We start from the raw sequence: 18,808 nt of genomic DNA, 5'->3' as shown, positions 1-18,808 counted from the left end.
CTTCCTAAATACAAAGGGTACTAGGAAAGTTTTGCAATACAGCTTTGTTTATTTAATTTTTTCAAAGTAATTTCCTCTACATTCAATACACCTCTCCATCCTCCGAAACCAATCTTTAAACCAGTTCTGCCAAGTTTCACTAGGGAGTAAAGCACACTCGTTGTCCCAAGCCCGTAGAAGGTCCTCATCACTGGAAAACCGCCTCCCTTTTAGCTTCATTTTCACATGTGGGAACAGTGCAAAGTCGCAGGGAGCAAGGTCTGGACTGTAGGGAGGGTGCTCGAGAAGTTTCAGTCCTGTCGTGGTCAAATATTCGGTGCAGGCTTTGGCGCGGTGAGCTGGAGCATTTTCGTGATGGAGGTACCAGGTGTCCATTCTTGACTTTGGCCGCAGGTTCTTCATAGATCCGATGACTTTAGGCAGTCATTGTTCAGTATACCACTTAGCTGTGACTGTCTTCTGCTTGTCCAAAACGACACGTTCCATAATTCCACTCGATTTGAAAAATACAGCTATCATTTTCTTCTTTACAGATCGGGATTTTCTGACAATTACGGGTGTGTCGTCATCATCAAAGACCCAAACTTTGTTTTGAGCCTTGGTCGGCAGATCGTAATAGTACAGCCAAGTCTCGTCACCTGTCAGGATGTTGTTCACATACCGAGATTGTCCCTTATCAAACTTTTTTAACATCTCCCGGCACCAAGTCACAAGTTGTGTCATCTGCTCTTCAGTCAGTTGATGCGGCACCCAGAGAGAACAAAGTTTCTTCACGTGCAAATGATCTTGCAGAATCGAACGAATTGCTGGTGCATTTAGGCCCAAAGTATCCTCTATCTGTTGGTAGGTCACTCGCCTGTTTTCATCAAGCATTTTCCTCACAGCAGTAACGTTTTCCTCCGTAACTGACATTCGTGGCCTTCCCGGCCTCTCAGAATCCTCCGGAGTGAAATTTCCCCTTTGGAATTCTCTATACCACCTGAATATCGTTGTACGATGTGGACAATCATCATCTAGTGCAAGAGTCATTTCTTCTAAGCACTGGTCTATGGTTAAACCACGCACGAAATTATACCGCAAAACTGTCCTTATCTCATTTCGTGACCACGATGCCATCGCAAGCACTTTACACTCTCACTACTAATGAATAACTGAGCCCATCGACTTGGCGCGGCGGCTACTATGCACGTATGAACATGTCTCAACATGCAGCAACAAGCAGCTTCCTGTGATTCATTGTTGCGTCATATTGCAAAACTTTCCTAGTACCCTTTGTACATTATACAAGCCATACTGAAACTCATCATCACCACGTTTCCGCAAGCCCTATTATGTCCGCGTTAAAATATACATATGTTATACATTTACACACAGAATTGTCCTATATTTTGTCAATAAAACTTTTGTTAATAAAAATTGCTCTGAATGTATTTTACTTCTTACTACAATTTCTGCACATAATAAGTACTGTACAACACATGAGTTATCAAAATGGTACCTGACAATGTATTTCTGGGAGCCTGTTCTCCAACATAACATGCATTCTATAAGTCTTTATATGTCCTTCTTAATTTGGCAATGCCAGGCACATATACATTCATTTCACTATTTGCTGTTAATTGCATGCTTTATGCATTTTTAAAAAAAAAAAATTCAGTTGTATGTGTTACGGCTTTTGTGGCTTTTGCCATTCCAGAATATGTTGTGTGCCAAGTGGAGATAAAAGGTTGATAGCCCCTTCTACAGCAAATTCCAAATCCTATAAAAAAGGCAAAAGGAGTTTCAATTATTAAAGATTTCTGTTGTCCAAAGCAGTCTTGACCTTTCTCCTCTTAGATTATAGTTCCCACTGTAAATAATACACTTAAATAAATTCATAACAGCTTTCAGCAGCATTGGTTACCTTTTCAGCTAAAATATCAAATACTCTAATGAAGGTCTTGTTAAGGCTACATGTAATACAGATTTATTTATGATTATGTAAAATGTCTTTTTTTTTGTTATGATTATCTGATTTGATTTTTTTATTAGGTGGTTCTTGATCATGGGCATCAAAATGGACTTGCATTGTCTTCAGAAGGACAATCTCATGTATCATCAATGTCAGAATTCACCCTTTTCCCACCACCTCTTCAAGATAATCAGTTGTGTATACCATATGAAAACGTAACCTTTGATCCACTTCCTGATATCCGTCCAAGAGGAGCAAAAGTTTCTTCTGTATCTCAAGTACTCCGTCCAGCTAGGTTCACAGGTTCTGTGAATCGATCTCTTCGTGATTGGTTTGGTATGTATTTGAATTGCTCTTTTTAAGTCACTTGACTCTAATGTTAAAAATGCTTAACTTACCCATTTAGGAGTGAATTTGCCTAAACATTTGTGTGTTCAGGGGAACCAACAAACTCACTCCACACCCTTTGGTGTGAATTTGTTCATTAAATTTTGAAAGCACTTTTTTTAAATGAAAACTTTGTACATAAATGCTTTTAAATAATAGGTTGAGCCTGTTTTGACTTGATTGGTATATATATGAACTCTTGGAGTTGATGGCATGTTCCCAAAATAATAATAGTTACAAATAATAGTCATAGTACAGAAAAGGTTTGACTTCTGGCAAAGAGAGATCATGAAAAATTGCTGGCTGAGAGCATAAAGAATGGGGACAAGGAGTTTTTCACATGTGAATAGGGGAAAAAAAAAAAATCAGATTGGACTCGTGTGTAATTGGTGCAGGAAAGTATTAGATAACCTAGCTGATATTGAAAATGAATTGAGTAGATACTTTGGAATGATATTTTAAGATAAAAGATCCTTTGTGGTGTAGAAACTTTGGGAGTGAAGCTGGGACTCATGAAATTAGTGATTGAAATTTTAAGTTATTTATTAGAAATACTTTCAAGCCTAAAGGCTAGTAAGGCTCCTGAAGTTGATGACATATACTCAGTAATTTTTTAGAGAAGTGGCAAGTGAGTGTATTGAACTATTAAGATTAATGAGGGGTATCATTGGACAACAGGAGAACCCCTTGGATTAGAGGAGTGCCAGTGTATTGCCAATACATGGAGGCAGCTTTAAGGGTGAAGTGGGTAATTACCAACCATTCAGTCTGACTCCATTGGTAGGGAAAACGATCAAGAATTCTGTACAGGAGCAGTAGATAGAAATGGAATTCTGTAAGAAACACTGCTTAGTTTTTCCAAAGTGAAAATCATGTTTAATGATCATGTTTTGCAGGACCAACCTGGTTAGCTATTTTGTCAGAGCCATTTATGTGCTGGATGTAGGAAATAATTTTGGCATTGTTTACTTGGATTTCAGCAAAGCATTTGATTCAGTTTGAGTGGTTACTGTATAATATTTAAAAGAAACAAGTAAATTGCTTTATTCAAGCCAGAAGAAAGTAACATGAAACCAAGTTTTTCCACCTCTGGATGGTTCTCTGCTTTTATAGATCATCTTTACTTGTTGCTTCAATCAAACTCCATTATTCTGATTTTTTTTTTTTTTTTTTTTCCATGTTGTTAATCTTTATTTCTTTCAGATGAGGCTTCAACTTTGTTTCCACCGTATCCTTAACTGCTTCAATGGGGTATAGTCACTTTTTGCTTTAAGAATAATAATGTTACTCTCCTTGTTTGTATTAGCTTGCTTAGTTGCTTTTTTTTTGGATTTGGTAATATCCTGGCAGTTGTAACATCTTTGTTTGCCATTGACCTTTGCAGCTTATGTATAGGTCAACGTGTTCATCGTTTTATAGGTGTTTTTCTCCTTAGTGGCCACCTCCAGCCTTGTTTTCAACACTTGGTTCTCTGTGTTCAGCTCAATCAAGTGCTGTTCAAGCAGTGACCAACAATTAACTATCTGCAATCTTATTGCAGAAGTTATCCTGTTAGTTTGCTTGTGCATACACTCTTCTAGATACACTCTGGTTTCTTTTGCCTGTTTAACAGGATTTGTCAAGTATTCAAATTTTCTTCTCCTCCTCTGTCTTTTGTTCAATTTCTGGGGTCTCTTTACTTTCACCCTGGTTTTTTTCCTTTTCTGGCTTTCTTAATACTAGGAGAGCCAGGAGGACAACTGTCTAATTCATTGATATTTTCTTCGTTGTTAGGGGATTTTCTTTCTTAGCACTCTTATTTCAACTTCAGGTAACTCCTCCAAGTCATTGTTCATTTGAATTTTCTGCAGTTAAAATACACTTTCATTGTTATATATAGATCATTAACACTCTAACAAGTCCAGTGATCTATTATTTATTGAATCTGGGCAATTAGAACCCAAATTCTTGACTATTTTTGTTTTGGGGAGGTGGTTGGAAATCGCATGCTTTTTTTTTTTTTAAAAGCAAAGAAACATACCACAAAATCCAAAGCAAAGTCTAGTTTAAGCCTGTAACTATATTCCCCACAAAACAGAACATATCTATAACTACTTATAAGTATAGTATAGTCAGTATTCCTCAACCTCTGAGCAGCAAAACAGTCGAAGTTTGCAACAGTATGCTTGTTACAGCAGTTGCTCTAGCAATTGTACCATGACAAAAATGCTCAGAAGTCCAAAAATAAGCTAAAGCTATCAATAAAAATATTCTGACCTGATAAATCTTGCTTACTTTCATGTGTGTTCTTCTCTGGAAGTCCAAAAATCCATGGTAAAATGCTTGAATTAATCCAAAAAATCGTCACAGCCACTGTCGATCACTGTCTGCCATTTACCATCAAGCGAAGGTTAGTACAGACACATCTGTTCTTCTGTACAACCACAGTGCCCTCCAGTTGTTTAGAACAGTGAAAATTCCACGTTCGTTCATTTTACTAATCCCTCTCAGAGCCTTATAAACCTCAATCAGTATAATTTTGCATAATTAAATTAAGAATTAAATGTTATTTAGCAATGGCTGCAGGTAATTAAATTGTAGCTAAAAATTTGGAATTCGAACTTTAAAAAAATACTGGCATTAATATTCCTTGACATTTAACTAATTCTCAAGCTTCTTTTACATAATAGATACAGATGTTCCTGTGAGCAATTTTCCTCGTAGCCAGCTCCAGTATCTTCAAGAGGTTGGATCAGGCTGGTTTGGACAAGCAGTGGTGGGAGAAGCCCGGGAAATATTACCTGATGAAAACAAAACTAGTGTGGTAGTGAAGATTTTGAGAGTTGATGCATCTCCTTTAGAGCGTAATTATTTTTTAAACGAGGTCTGTCTGTTCAGGTAAACAAATTTTTTTTTTTTTTTTTTTTTTTTGTTTCAAAGATTAATTTAGAATTTGGATTTATATGGAGATGTTTATATTAACAGACCAAATAAAAGTTAAATATTAAACTTGTAGACTTATGCAGAGAGTTTCATGATATTATGTTAGTTAATTATCATTAACCCATACTGAGTGAATGAATGGGGGGGGAGCTTAGTGTTTGATGAATTTTCTGATTTAATTCCTTTGTGGCTAACAACCCTTTTCTTTAAACAACTCAGATTCATCTAATAGAATAAACTTACACTTAATTTTCTCTCTCTCTCTCTCTCTCTCTCTCTCTCTCTCTCTCTCTCTCTCTCTCTCCCTCTCCCCACACACACACACATACCCTATGCAACAATGCACAGTCCTCTGTCTGTCAAATGATGGGGTAATACAATATAAGTGGGACACAGGTTGAAAAGCTATGTAAGCAGTTGATTAAGAATTACATAGAATCTATCGAAACAAAAAAATATATGAAATATTATGAACTGAATTATTTGAGATAGGTTTCACTCTTTATTTATGATGGATATGTTAGGGTACATAATGCTAGATCAGTTATGGGGTTGTTACTACATAGCCCAGTGACTGGGCTATGTAGCATGAAGGAATCAGAATAACACTTGATCTTAGCATGCAGTCTAACTCATCTATACTCCCTAATTTATTGTTTATCAAGAAATTAGGGGGCACTGATAAGTTACATTATGGAATCATAAGGACTTTTTGCGATCATTACAGATAATTTACATCAGTAGTTACTCTTGTTGTTCCTAATAGAAATGCCATTTTATAGAAGAATAATTGTATCCTACCTGGAGAAACAATGTTGCGCTACTGTGAAAAACAAATTAAATAAATGGGTTGAGTTAAAATTCATTTAATAAACTAGGTTAGGAACAAAAAACAAAAGTAATAAACACAAAAGCTTTCAGATAGAGAATGTCCTTCTTCAGTTGTGACTGTGGCCGCTATTGTAAAAATACAGAATATCATGTGCATGCTATGGTGGTCATGTGTGGTGAAAGTGCTTGCAACAATTAGCTGGTTGTAATTGTAATACTTGGGAATGCTCTGAGTGGCAATGTTACCACATCTCATGTTGTAAAGGAACCTTTACAACATGAGATGTGGATCGATTCCAACAAGATGCATCAACGGTAGTTGCAGGATCGGTCAATAATCTCTATGTGGCGGTGTGGATCGATGTTGTGCTGGGTAGACCAGAAGTGTTCAGCAATCGCTGAGTGATCCATGTCTGCCAAACGGATGGCTTTCTCATGCTCATAGACCTGATTACTGAGTCTTTGCTGGTTTCCCCAATGTAGCAGCCAGTGCAATCATGGCAGGAAATACGGTACACTAATCCACTGTGCAGTGGGGAGGGGGACCTGGTGTAAACCCTCAAAACGAGCAACCGTAACTTTGAGTATTTCCTTCGAGGATTATGTGTAACTGATCTAGAATGCACTTCGATATTCCGTCTGCCATTTGGTTTTCCGGAGTGGAAAAACCCCAAAAACGCTCAAAAATTCTCCATTCAGTTCATATCTCAGAAAAATTACCATTTGTATATGTTCTGAAACATTTCTCATCAGCTTCTTTAATTTCTCTTTTTATTTCATCCCAGCATATTTGCAGCAAACAGTCAAGAATATTCTAAATAGTTTTTGAAATGCCTTTAAATGCTGCATTACTTTTTAAATGGTTCTTTAAATTGGAATCTGATGTAGAGGCAAAATTTATTAATCCTCTGAATACTCCTGGATTTTTAGAATCATCGTTTTCGTCATGTCCACATAAAGGAATTTCAAACTGTCCACAAAATTTCATGTAGTCTATTATTTTAGATAATACCTGATGATTCTTGGTAAATTTTCTGTTATGTTTGCAGATCGAAAGTCTGTAGGCCTCACTAAGCTGTTCTTTAATATTTACGCTTCCTAAAAGCGATAGCGAAATCACATTATCAATATGATGTTTCTTCGAACTCATGTTTTAGAGTTTTTTTCTTTCATTCTGTTTATGTTTGTAAAGCCACTTTTTGTCCATTTTAAGTCACCTCTGAACAGTAAACATGGAAAACAAAACAGTGCATTTTTAACTTCAGAACCACAAAGGCAACATTTCCTTTGGTAGCATTCAGTTTTAAAACTGCAAATATATTTCTTATTATTACTTATTCACTGCTGAGAAATTTGAATCTTTGGTGTGGGGCAGCCTTCTCTTTTAATCACATTTTTTTCTTGGAGAGATAATCGTGAAAAACTAAGTTTCTGAAGTTTATTCACTGTCACGTGATTCACTTCTTGGGGAAGCATGGAGGCCATGATCGAATTAAATTTCACAAAATTGTGTGTCGTAGAAATAATGTTTTACTTACACATCACCTCATAATATAACTTCAACTTACGAAGTTCAAGCTCAATTTGCAATTAAACTGTAGTCACATAATTATACTGCTGAATGTTGAGTACTGACTTAACGCTGATATTATTTAGTTACTTAATGGGAATTCGGGCGAATAACAAAAAGACACTGACATTGTGGCTACACACCCATCATAGTCAACGATAAAATCTGCACTGTGCTTTACAGCGACTTTGATTCATTTCACCGATAAAAAATGTATATTGACAGGTTGCCAATATGTTGGTTGCCAATGGCAACCAACTACCAGATATTCACTGGAATGCAAAATGTGTCACTGCCTGGCGCATAGTGAGGCCTACATTTAATTAAACTCCAAAGTTGGAAATGATTTTGTGTTTTTATTAATTTATTATTGAAATGATTACTGGAAATAGAGGATGTGCATACTATATGCGGATCCTGTTAATAAAAATATTCATTGCATTGCATTGTTCTTCACAAAATTTCATATAACTCCGTTCACTGTATATATAGATTTAAATAGCTGGGGGTGCTGCAGTGCCTATGGACAAGCTTAATCCCCTGCTCAATCCTTCTATTTAATCTGTTTTTCCCAGTGGTGCAAAATTGTCTCTCCAAGCATGAATCCTGGGTATGTAAGCTTTTTTTCACAAATGTATCCTACTACCAAGACAAGCCGAGGAATTCACATGGCTTTGCTCTTCTTCCTTTCCAACCAATTCCACGGACTTCACTCCATTGAAATTTTATGGTATAAAATTGAAAGGCTGTCTGAACTCTGGGTTTGCCATTAGTTTCCAAAGTATAATATCTTGCTACTTTGGAAGGTTGCATCAAACCCATAGTTTGGACATTATTTCAATAATATTACATAAATGTTTCAGTGGAATGAAGTTTGGATGGCACCTGAACTTGTTATTCAACTATGGGGCTATCCAACACATTAAGCAGAAGTTTACGTTTCAACAGTGGAAGAATATACAGTCTGCATGAGAGATCTTGTTCTTAATGATCTTTTAGTGAAAAAAATAAATATGCTACATGGCACATGATGCAAGAAAGCAAGCTTATATAGCATCAGCCAAAAAAAAAAAAAACCCTTATTTCACCCATCCACTCGCTCCAAATGTTTGTCAAGTTCTACCTTGAATCTATTTAGGCTATCAACTTCTACAACGACAGATCGAAGTTTGTTCCACCAGTCAACCACCCGCTGGCTAAAGGTAAACTTCCGCACACCTATCCTACAACCGCCTTTCCTCAATTTGAATTTATGTCCCCTCAGGCGATTATTCTGAGCAAGAGGAAGAATCCCATCTGCATTGAGCATGCTCAAACCATTCAAGTCTTTATTAGCATTAGCATTAGTAGGGGCATATGATGCAAGAAAGCAAGCTTATGCAACACCAGCCAAAAAAAAAAAAAAAAACTTCCACTTCACCCCTCCATTAGTTCGAAATACCTGTCCAGCTGAGCCTTAAATTTATTTATTCTATCAACTTCCACAACAAGAGATGTAAGTCTGTTCCACCAACCAACTACCCGCTGGCTAACTGCAAATTTCCGCATATCTATCCTACATCTGTCTTTCCTCAATCTGAATTTATGCCCACTCAGGTGATTATTCTGAGCAAGAGGAAGAATCCCATCAGCATTGAGCATGCTCAAATCATTCAAGGCTTTATACATAAAACCTCTATCAGATCACCTCGCTGGTGCCTAGTCTCCAGACACTGTAATTTGCGAAACTTAAGCCTTTCTTTGTAAGAGTAAATCTTTGTTCTATTCACTAATCTTGTTACCCTTCTCTGAACTCGTTCCAGCAGCTCTACATCCTTCTTGAAATGAGGCCTCCAGACCTGTATACAATACTCAAGATGTGGCCTGACCATTGCCTTATACAAGGGAATAATCACCTCCTTATCCCTGCTAGAAAAATTCCTGTATATCATTGACAAGACACAATGAGCTACACTTGCAGCCCGTCTGCACTGCTCAGAGAACTTCATATCTGCCTGCACAACTACCCCCAAGTCCCTTTCATTCTCTACCACTGTCAGTGTAGTACCACAGAGTTGATACGTTGCTCTGGGGTTGCTGTTTCCCATATGTAGTAGGGAAACAGCAACCATAATAGGGCATACATTTATCAATGTTAAACTTCATTTGCCACCTCTCAGCCCATCTGCTCAACCTTTCCAGATCCTGTTGCAGCAGCATAACGTCAGTAGTGTGATTAACAACCCTGCCAACCTTTGTATCGTCTGCAAACTTGGACATTAAGCTTGATATGCCATCATCAATATTATTTATAAATACAGAGAACAATAATGGACCCAATACTGAACCCTGAGGGACTCCACTAATAACATTAGTCCACGATGAGCAGTGTCAATTGATTACCACTCTCTGTCTTCTCCCCCTCAACCACCCCTTTATCCATAGCAGCAATTTGCCTCCAATACCACACTGCTCCACTTTGTGAAGCAGTTGGCGCCTCCGTAGCCAGGTGGGAAGGAGCAGCAGTGCATAGCACACTCTCCTTGATTAGACCGGGGTTCGAGCCTGTCACCACCAAATACGAAGGATGCGGAAAGGTCAGGGATTGACCACCGCATTTCCCGGAGCAATATGGCCTTAGTTGCTAATGCTCCTAAAAACCAAATAACAAACAAACAATTTGTGAAGCAGTCTTCCATGTGCAACAGTATCAAAAGCCTTTCTAAGATCCAAGTATATAATAACAAAGTTATTCCCTACATCCAGTTCTTTTGTGACTGCATCATAGCATTAAAATCAAATTGGTCAGGCAAGACTTTCCCTCAACAAAACCATGCTGTGTTCAAGCTATAACTGAAGTCTTGTCTACATGATCCTGTAATGCTTCTTTAACCAGTGCCTCCATTAATTTCCTGGAACAGAAGTTAAACTAACAGGATCTATAATTACATGTGTTGCCCTTTGATCCTCCTTTGTGAATTGGCGTTACATTTGCACATCTCCAGTCTGTAGGTACCTCCCCTGAGTCCAAGGAAGCTCTCATAATTATGGCTAAGGGTTTGCTTACTTCCTTTGCTGCCCCCTTTAATATAACTGGATAGATCCCATCCACCCCAGGTGCCTTTCTTGTGTTTATCTTCCACAATTTCTCCTCCACTTTACTCTCAGTTATTACAAGATTATCTAGCTTACTGCCAGAGTTGAATACACCTCTGGCATTCCCCTTGCTGAATAACTCCTCATGTGTGAATGTTAATGTAAAATATTCATTTAGTTTGTTAGCTACCTTAGCAGGATCATCAACAGTTGAACCCTCGATATCAAGTGGACCAATCTGATTCATCCCCTTCCTTCGAGAGTTTATATAAGTAAAGAACTCTTTGCTGTTTTTCTTTGCATCCTTTGCCAAAGATTTCTCGTAATCTGCCTTCGCCTGCCTAACCTCCTTTGTAACTTGATTACAGATCAAATTATAACTATCATGGGCTTCTGTTTGTTTGTTATTTGGTTTTTAGGAGCATTAGCAACTAAGGCCATATTGCTCCGGGATATGCGGTGGTCATTCCCTGACCTTTCCGCATCCTCCGTATTTGGTGGTGATGGGCTCGAACCCCGGTCTAATCGAGAAGCATTGTGCTACGCATTGTTGCTCCTTCCCACCTGGCTACGGAGGCGCCTAGGCTTCTGTGTCACGTGTTAATTTATATGTATCCCATGAATTTTTCTTCTCTGTCATATGTCTCATTAGTTCATCTGACATCCATTTAGGCCTAAACATTGAACAATATTTCTTAGTTGGTATGTAAAGCCTAGTAGCTTCCAAGATAATTTCTTTGAATGCTTCCCATTTTGAATTTGCTGTTGGTAACATCATCAGTTGGTCCCACTGTATAGAATTTAGATACTGTCGTCAGACCATCGTAGTCACTTTTACGAAAGCAATAACCCTTCCCTTCCCTTTACTCCTTATGGTAGAGCGCATTATAGCCTTAGTTGCTAAAGCGCCAATAAAATCCAAACCAACCAACCTTATGGTAGTTACCTCTTTGAGTAAATCCCACTTCAGCACACTGTGATCACTGCCACCTAGTGGTTCCTTTATCAGCAGATTCTATACACCTCAATCAGATCACCTTGCATGTGCCTAGTCTCCAGACGCTGTAATTTGCAAAACTTACACCTTTCTTCGTAAGAGCAACCCTTTGTTCCATTCACTAATCTGGTGCCCTTCTCTGTACTCATTCCAACAGCTCTACATCCTTCTTAAAATGAGGCCTCCAGACCTGTATACAGTACTTACTCAAGGTGTGGTCTGACTATTGCCTTATACAAGGGGATAATTACCTCCTTATCCCTGCTAGAAAAATTCCCGTATATCATTGACAAGACACCATGAGCTACTCTTGCAGACCTTCTGCACTGCTCAGAAAACTTCATATCTGCCTGCACAATTACCCCCAGGTCCTTTTCATTCTCTACCACTGTCAGTGTGGTATTACAGAGTTGATATGTTATTCTGGGTTTACTGCTTCCCATATGTGGTGCCTTCGTAGCCAGGTGGGCCGGAGCAGCAGTGCGTAGCGCACGTTTCTTGATTAGACAGGGGTTCGAGCCCGTGACCACCAAATACGGAGGATGCGGAAAGGTCAGGGAATGTCCACCGCATATCCCTGGAGCAATATGGCCTTAGTTGCCAATGCTCCTAAAAACCAAATAACAATCAAGCTCCCCTTATGTAGTACTTTACATTTGTCAATGTTAAACTTGAGTTCCCACCTCTCAGCCCATCTGCTCAACTTTTCTAGATCCTGGTGCAGCAGTGTACTGTCAGCAGTGTAGTGTCATTAACAACCCTGCAAACCTGGACCTTAAGCTTGATATACCATCATCAATATCATTTATAAATACAGAAAACAACAATGGACCCAACACTGAACCCTTAGGGACTCCACTAATAACATTAGTCCACGAGGAGCAGTGTCCATTGATTTCCACTCTGTGTCTTCTCCCACTCAACGATCCCTTTATCCATAGCAGCAATTTGCCTCCAATGCCACACAGCTCCAATTTGTGCAGCAGTATTCCATGTGCAACAGTATCAAAGGCTTTTCTAAGATCAAAATATATGATATCAAAGTTATTCTTTGCATCCAGTTCCTTTGTGACTACATCATTGTATCCAATCACATTAGTCAGACAAGATTCCCCTTAACAAAACCATGCTGTGTCAGAGCTATAACTGAAGCCTTGTCTAAATAATCCTGCAATGCTTCTTTAACCAGTGCCTCCATTAATTTCCCTGAAACAGAAGTTAATCTAACAGGTCTATAATTACCTGTCTCCCCCTTTGATCCTCCTTTGTGAATTGGGGTCACATTTGCACATCTCCAATCCATGGGTACTTCCCCTGAGTCCAAGGAAGCTCTCATAATTATGGCTAAGGGTTTGCTTACTTCCTTTGCCACCTCCATTAATATTATAACAGGTGGATTCCATCCACCCCAGGTGCCTTTCTTGTGTTTATCTTCAAACAATTTCTCCTCCACTTTACTCTCAGTTATTACAAGATTATCTAGCTTACTACCAGAGTTGAATACACCTCTGGCATTCCCCTCCCTCATCTGTGAATGTCGATGCAGAATATTCATTTAGTTTCCTAGCTACCTGAGCAGGATCATCAACAGTTGAACCATCGATATCAAGTGGACCAATCTGAATCATCCCCTTCCTTCTAGAGTGTACATAAGTAAAGAACTCTCTGCTGTTTTTCTTTGCATCCTTTGCCAAAGATTTCTCGTAATCTGCCTTCGTCTGCCTAACATCCTTTGGAACTTTGTTACAGACCAGCTTATATCTATCATAGGCTTCTGTGTCACATGTTAATTTATATATATCCCGTGCATTTTTCCTCTCTGTCACATGTCTAATTAGTTCATCTGACATCCATTTAGGCCTAAACATTGAACAATATTTCTTAGTTGGTATGTAAAGCCTAGTAGCTTCCAAGATAAGTTCTTTGAATGCTTCCCATTTTGAATTTGCTGTTGGTAACATCATCAGTTGGTCCCACTGTATAGAATTTAGATACTGTCTCAGACCATCGTAGTTGCCTTTACGAAAGCAATAACCCTTCCCTTTACCCTTGATGGTAGTTACCTCTTTGAGTAAATCCCATTTCAACACACTGTGATCACTGCCACCTAGTGGTTCCTTTATATGCAGATTCTTGATTCATGAAGAATCGCCGACCGGGCTAGCCGAGTGGGTAAAGCACCTACCCGGCAACCCAAAGGTCGGGTTCGATTCCCGCCTCGGGCTTGGATCAAAGTACTGCAAAAACCTTGGGAGGTGCAATATGGCCACAGAAGCCGATGCGCCAACAACTACCAAATCAAAAAAAAAAAAAAAAAAAAAAAATCATGAAGAATCACTACTGATAATCACATCAAGAGTATTACTCCCTCTAGTTGCCTCCCGAACATGCTGATGTAAAAAACAATCATCCAATAAATCCACAAAAGCCTTGCTTGTGTGTGAGTGACCAGCTCCCAAATTCCAGTCAATATCCAGGAAATTAAAATCCCCCATTATAAGACACTAATTTACTGGCACACTCTATTTCTCTGCAAAATTGCTCATTATACTCATAAGATTCATTAGGCCTATAACCTACACCTACTGTCATTTTTCTCTTCCCAGTGCTTATGTCACACCAAACAGACTCAACATTGCATTGTCCATCCACATCAATTGTATGCACTTCCTTAGATTTTGTGTTTCTTAACTAACAGCATAATCCTCTTCTCCCTTCCTGTCTATCCTTTCTGTACACATTGTACTCCTCAAATTCCAGTTCTGGACTGCTTTTGTCTGTGTGACACCACGTGTCTTATATCCTAACAATATCTGCCTTTGATGTCTTGACTAGCACTTCAAGCTCATCGAATTTATTAACTATACTCTTAGCATTGGTGTACATGCAAGTGTTTCTACTCTTAGATACCCTAACACAGCCCATGTATTTACTTGGTCCACTATGACTCCCAGCAGTCCTGGAAATTCCCGTCGCCTTGCTTTCCAGGCTGCTGCTCAATTGCATTTCAACAGAAGTAGTGCAAGAATCACTTTTACCTCTGCCAGCAGCTACTGTTAATCTATTAATCCGTGTATCCCCCTAAGCTGGCAGTATTCCAACCCACCTAACTCTGCCTCGATAGCATCAGCAAATATTCTTGCATCCTTTCTATTTAAGTATATCCCATCCCTGTAGACGCAGTCTGTCCTGTTAACAAATACAGGCCAGGCTGAAAAAAATTCTACCCTTTGAGCCTTGCACAATCTCTCCAGTCAGAATTGATTGACAAGGCTCTCATCATATACTCCCTCCTATCGTGTCTGGGCAGAATTGCAGACACTTTCAAATTCAACCCTAACTCACGGCTTTTTTTTTTTCAGCATTGTCTTGTACTTGTTAAGTAATTGTGCCGGTCTCCTACTCTTAATATTATTAGTGCCAACGCACAACAATATCACCCTTTATGCCCTTAAAGGATGATATCTGCTCTACTACGTCATCATCCTTTGCCGCTGTCAGACGCTGTCCTGATCCATCTATCCTTTTTGCACAATACGTTCCCCGTTTCCCTGACAATAGTCACCTACAACTAGTTCCTTTGGGACCAGCGCATTCTGCCTTGGGGGTTGCTGCTGTGTTGCGTGATGTTCTAGTGCAAGCTCTGGCATTTACGTGGCAGCTGAGAACTTGATGGGCCACTCAATTTAAATTCTTCAAGGGCATCCACCCTGTCCTTCAAGCTCTCATGTAAGCCCATAACAATGCCGAGTTGGCGCCTGATTTCCTCACACATGCTACTAAAATTTAAGATGAGGTGGTTATCATATGCGTTCTAATGGGCATCTATGAGAGTTTCAAGAGTATGGTATTAAAATGGGGACCTATAAATATATTCGATATGTTGGCACTCATGACATTAAGAATAGGAGATGTGCAAACTTACTTAACAAGTACAGGTCAATGTTGAAAAAACGTCATGAATAAGGGTTAAATTTGAACACGTCTGCAATTCTGTCCAGACACGATAGGAGGAAGTATAAATGAGAGCCTTGTTGATCAGTTTGGCCCTGGAGAGATTGTGCAAGGCTCTTGGGGTAGAATTTTTCTCAGTGTGGTCTGTGCTTGATAACAGGAGAGACTGCTTCTACAGAAATGGTGTACACTTAAATAGAAAGGGTGTGAGAATATTTGCTGATGCTATTGAGGCAGTGCTAGGTGGATCAGAAAACTGCTAGCTTGGGGGGAAGATTCACAGACTAATAGATTAACAGTAGCATAGGTAAAAGTGATTCTTGCACTGCTTCTATTGGAATGATCAGCAGCCTCGAAAGCAAGGTGCTTGAGAATTTCAAGAAATGCTGGGAGTCATCATGAAACAAGTAAATACATGTGATATCTTAGGGTAACTAAGAGCAAGAACAGGAGCACGTATACTTGCATGTGCACCAATTCTAGGAGTATAGTAAATAAATTTTATGAATATGAAGTGCTGGTGAAGACATCAAAAGCAGATATTGTTTGAATATCAAAGATGTGGTGTCACACAGATATAAGGAATGAAGAATTGGAATTTGGGGAGTACACTGTGTACAGAAAGAATAAATAGGATAGGAACAGATTAGGGATTATGCTGTTAGTTAAGAAACCAAAATCTAAGACAGTACATCCAACTGATATGGATGGACAGTGCAGTGTTGAGTCAGTTTGGTGTGACATAAGCACTGGGAAAGCAAAAATGTGGACAGGAGTGTGTTATATGCCTAATGACTCATCAGTACAACGGACAACTGTACAGAAAACTGAGTGAGTCAGTAAATCAGAATCTTATAATGAGGGATTTTAACTTCCCAGATATTGACTGGAACTTGTGGGTTGGATGATTGTTTTCTACAGAAGCATGTTCGAGAGGCAACCAGAGGGGAGCAATACTCTTGATCTGATTATCAACATTGATTATTCATGCATTAAGAATCCACAGATAAAGGAACCACTTGGTGGCAGTGATTGACAGTGTACCAATGCAAAAACCATCAGGAGTAAAGGGAATGGTTTTTGTTTTCTTAAAGGCGACTACAGTGGTCTCAGACAGTTTTAAATTCTATAAAGTAGGACTGACTGTTAAAGTTACCAACTGCAAATTATAAATGGGAAGCATTCAAGGAATTAACCTTGTGGAAGCCATTGGGCTTTTCATACCAACTAAGAAATGCTGTTCAAGGTTTAGACCTAAATGAATGTTAGATGAACTAATGAAGACTCTTGGCAGAAAAGAAAGATGCATGTGATGCATATAAATTCTCAGGCAACACAGAAGCCAATCTTAGATATAAGCTAATCTGCGATTAAGTCACAAAGGAGGTTAGGCAAGCGAAGGCAGATTATGAGAAATTTTTGACAAAGAATGCAACGAAAAACAGCAAAGACTTCTTTACTTATGTAAACTCTAGAAGGAGAGGATGAATCAGATTGGTCCACTTGATATCATTGGTTCAACTGTTGATGATTCTGCTCAGTTAGCTGACAAACTGACTGAGTATTTTCTCTCTACATTCACACATGAGGAATTCTGTAGGGAAGTGGAGGCCAGAAGTTTATGAATTCTAACAGTTAACTAAATTATTTTGTCATAACTGAAGCAAAGTGGAGGAGAAATTGTTGAAGATAAACATAAGAAAGGCACCTGGGATGGATGGGATCTGTCCAGTTTATGTTAGAGGAGGCAGCAAAGGAAGTAAGAAAACACTTAGCCATAATTATGAGAGCATCCTTGGGTTCCGGAGAGATCCCCTCAGACTGGAGATGTGCAAATGTATCAACAATTTACAAATGAGGACAAAGGGTGACATGAGTAATTACAGACCTGTTTGTTTAATTTTTGTTCCAGGGAAAATAATGGAGCACTGGTTAAAGAAGCATTGCAAGATCATCTAGACCAGTGCTTCTCAAACTGTCAGTGATGAATGACCGGTTCCTTTTATTTCCAATCTGTCTTGGGCCAATACTTTTGTAAAATACAATAAAAATGAATTACTAAAAAAAAATACTCGTCGTAGGCCATCACTAGTAGCCGTCACCATGGACCACACTTTGAGTAGCACTGATTTAGACAAGACTCCAGTTATAATTCAGATGCAGCATGGGTTTGTTATGGGAAGTCTTGTCTGACCAATTTGATTGGTCACAAAGGAACTGAATGCAAAAAATAATACAGTAAACCCCCGCTATTCGCGGTATCTGTATTCGCGGTCGCTGATTTAATATAAAATGAAACCTTAAAAAATGTGAATTTTAAAGCGCCGTGAACATTTTCCGCCATAAAAAAACATGGGCGTCGCTAAAATTATCTTTCCTGGTCAAAACAGCGCTCAGTGGGTGGGGAGAGAGGGGTGACAAAATCGCGAGCGTGGATGTTTCTCGCTAATCCTTGTTCAGTATGTGTTATGCGCTTGTCATGGAAGGTTTCGTCATTTGCTTTTAATTTATACGCTTATAAATTGAATAAATTTATCAATTTATAAATTGATATGCTTACAAAAGTGATAAATCAACCTTTTGCGGTGTAAAACAGACTTTTTCAAGCTTGTTAACAGAAGAAAGTGACTTTATTGCGGACAAGTTCTTTCTAACCCGTACAAAAATATGGCTACGAATAACAACTGTTGATGATCTTGCTCAGGTAGCTAACAAACTAAATGAATATTTTGCATCGACATTCACACATGAGGAGTTATTCAGCAAGGGGAATGCCAGAGGTGTATTCAACTCTAGCAGTAAGCTACAGAATCTTGAAATAACTGGGAGTAAAGTGGAGGAGAAACTGTTGAAAATAAACACAAGAAAGGCACCCGGGGTGGATGGGATCTATCCAGTTATATTAAAGGAGGCAGCAAAGGAAGTAAGCAAACCCTTAGCCATAATTATGAGAGCTTCCTTGGACTCAGGGGAGGTACCCATAGACTGGAAATGTGCAAATGTGACCCCAATTCACAAAGGAGGATCAAAGGCTGACACAAGTAATTATAGACCTGTGAGCTTAACTTCTGTTCCAGGAAAATTAATGGAGGCACTGGTTAAAGAAGCACTGCAGGATCAT

The 18,808-nt window shown here is 38.9% G+C and overlaps 1 protein-coding gene across 1 annotated transcript in view; it reads left to right on the top strand.

Moving 5' to 3' along the window:
* Positions 1 to 18,808, top strand: part of LOC150086347 (serine/threonine-protein kinase LMTK1-like) — a 139,855-nt gene that overhangs the window by 65,770 nt on the left and 55,277 nt on the right. Inside the window, exons 4-5 of the mRNA XM_090371282.1 lie at positions 2,032 to 2,287; positions 5,008 to 5,181. Coding sequence (XP_090227408.1) covers positions 2,032 to 2,287; positions 5,008 to 5,181 — 430 coding nt within the window. The remainder of the gene's footprint in view (positions 1 to 2,031; positions 2,288 to 5,007; positions 5,182 to 18,808) is intronic.

Source organism: Mastigoproctus giganteus, chromosome 4 (genome assembly GCF_048544385.1).
Source record: "Mastigoproctus giganteus isolate SK-2022 chromosome 4, ASM4854438v1, whole genome shotgun sequence".
Lineage (NCBI taxonomy): Eukaryota > Metazoa > Arthropoda > Arachnida > Uropygi > Thelyphonidae > Mastigoproctus > Mastigoproctus giganteus.
This window is presented reverse-complemented; position numbering and strand designations above follow the sequence as displayed.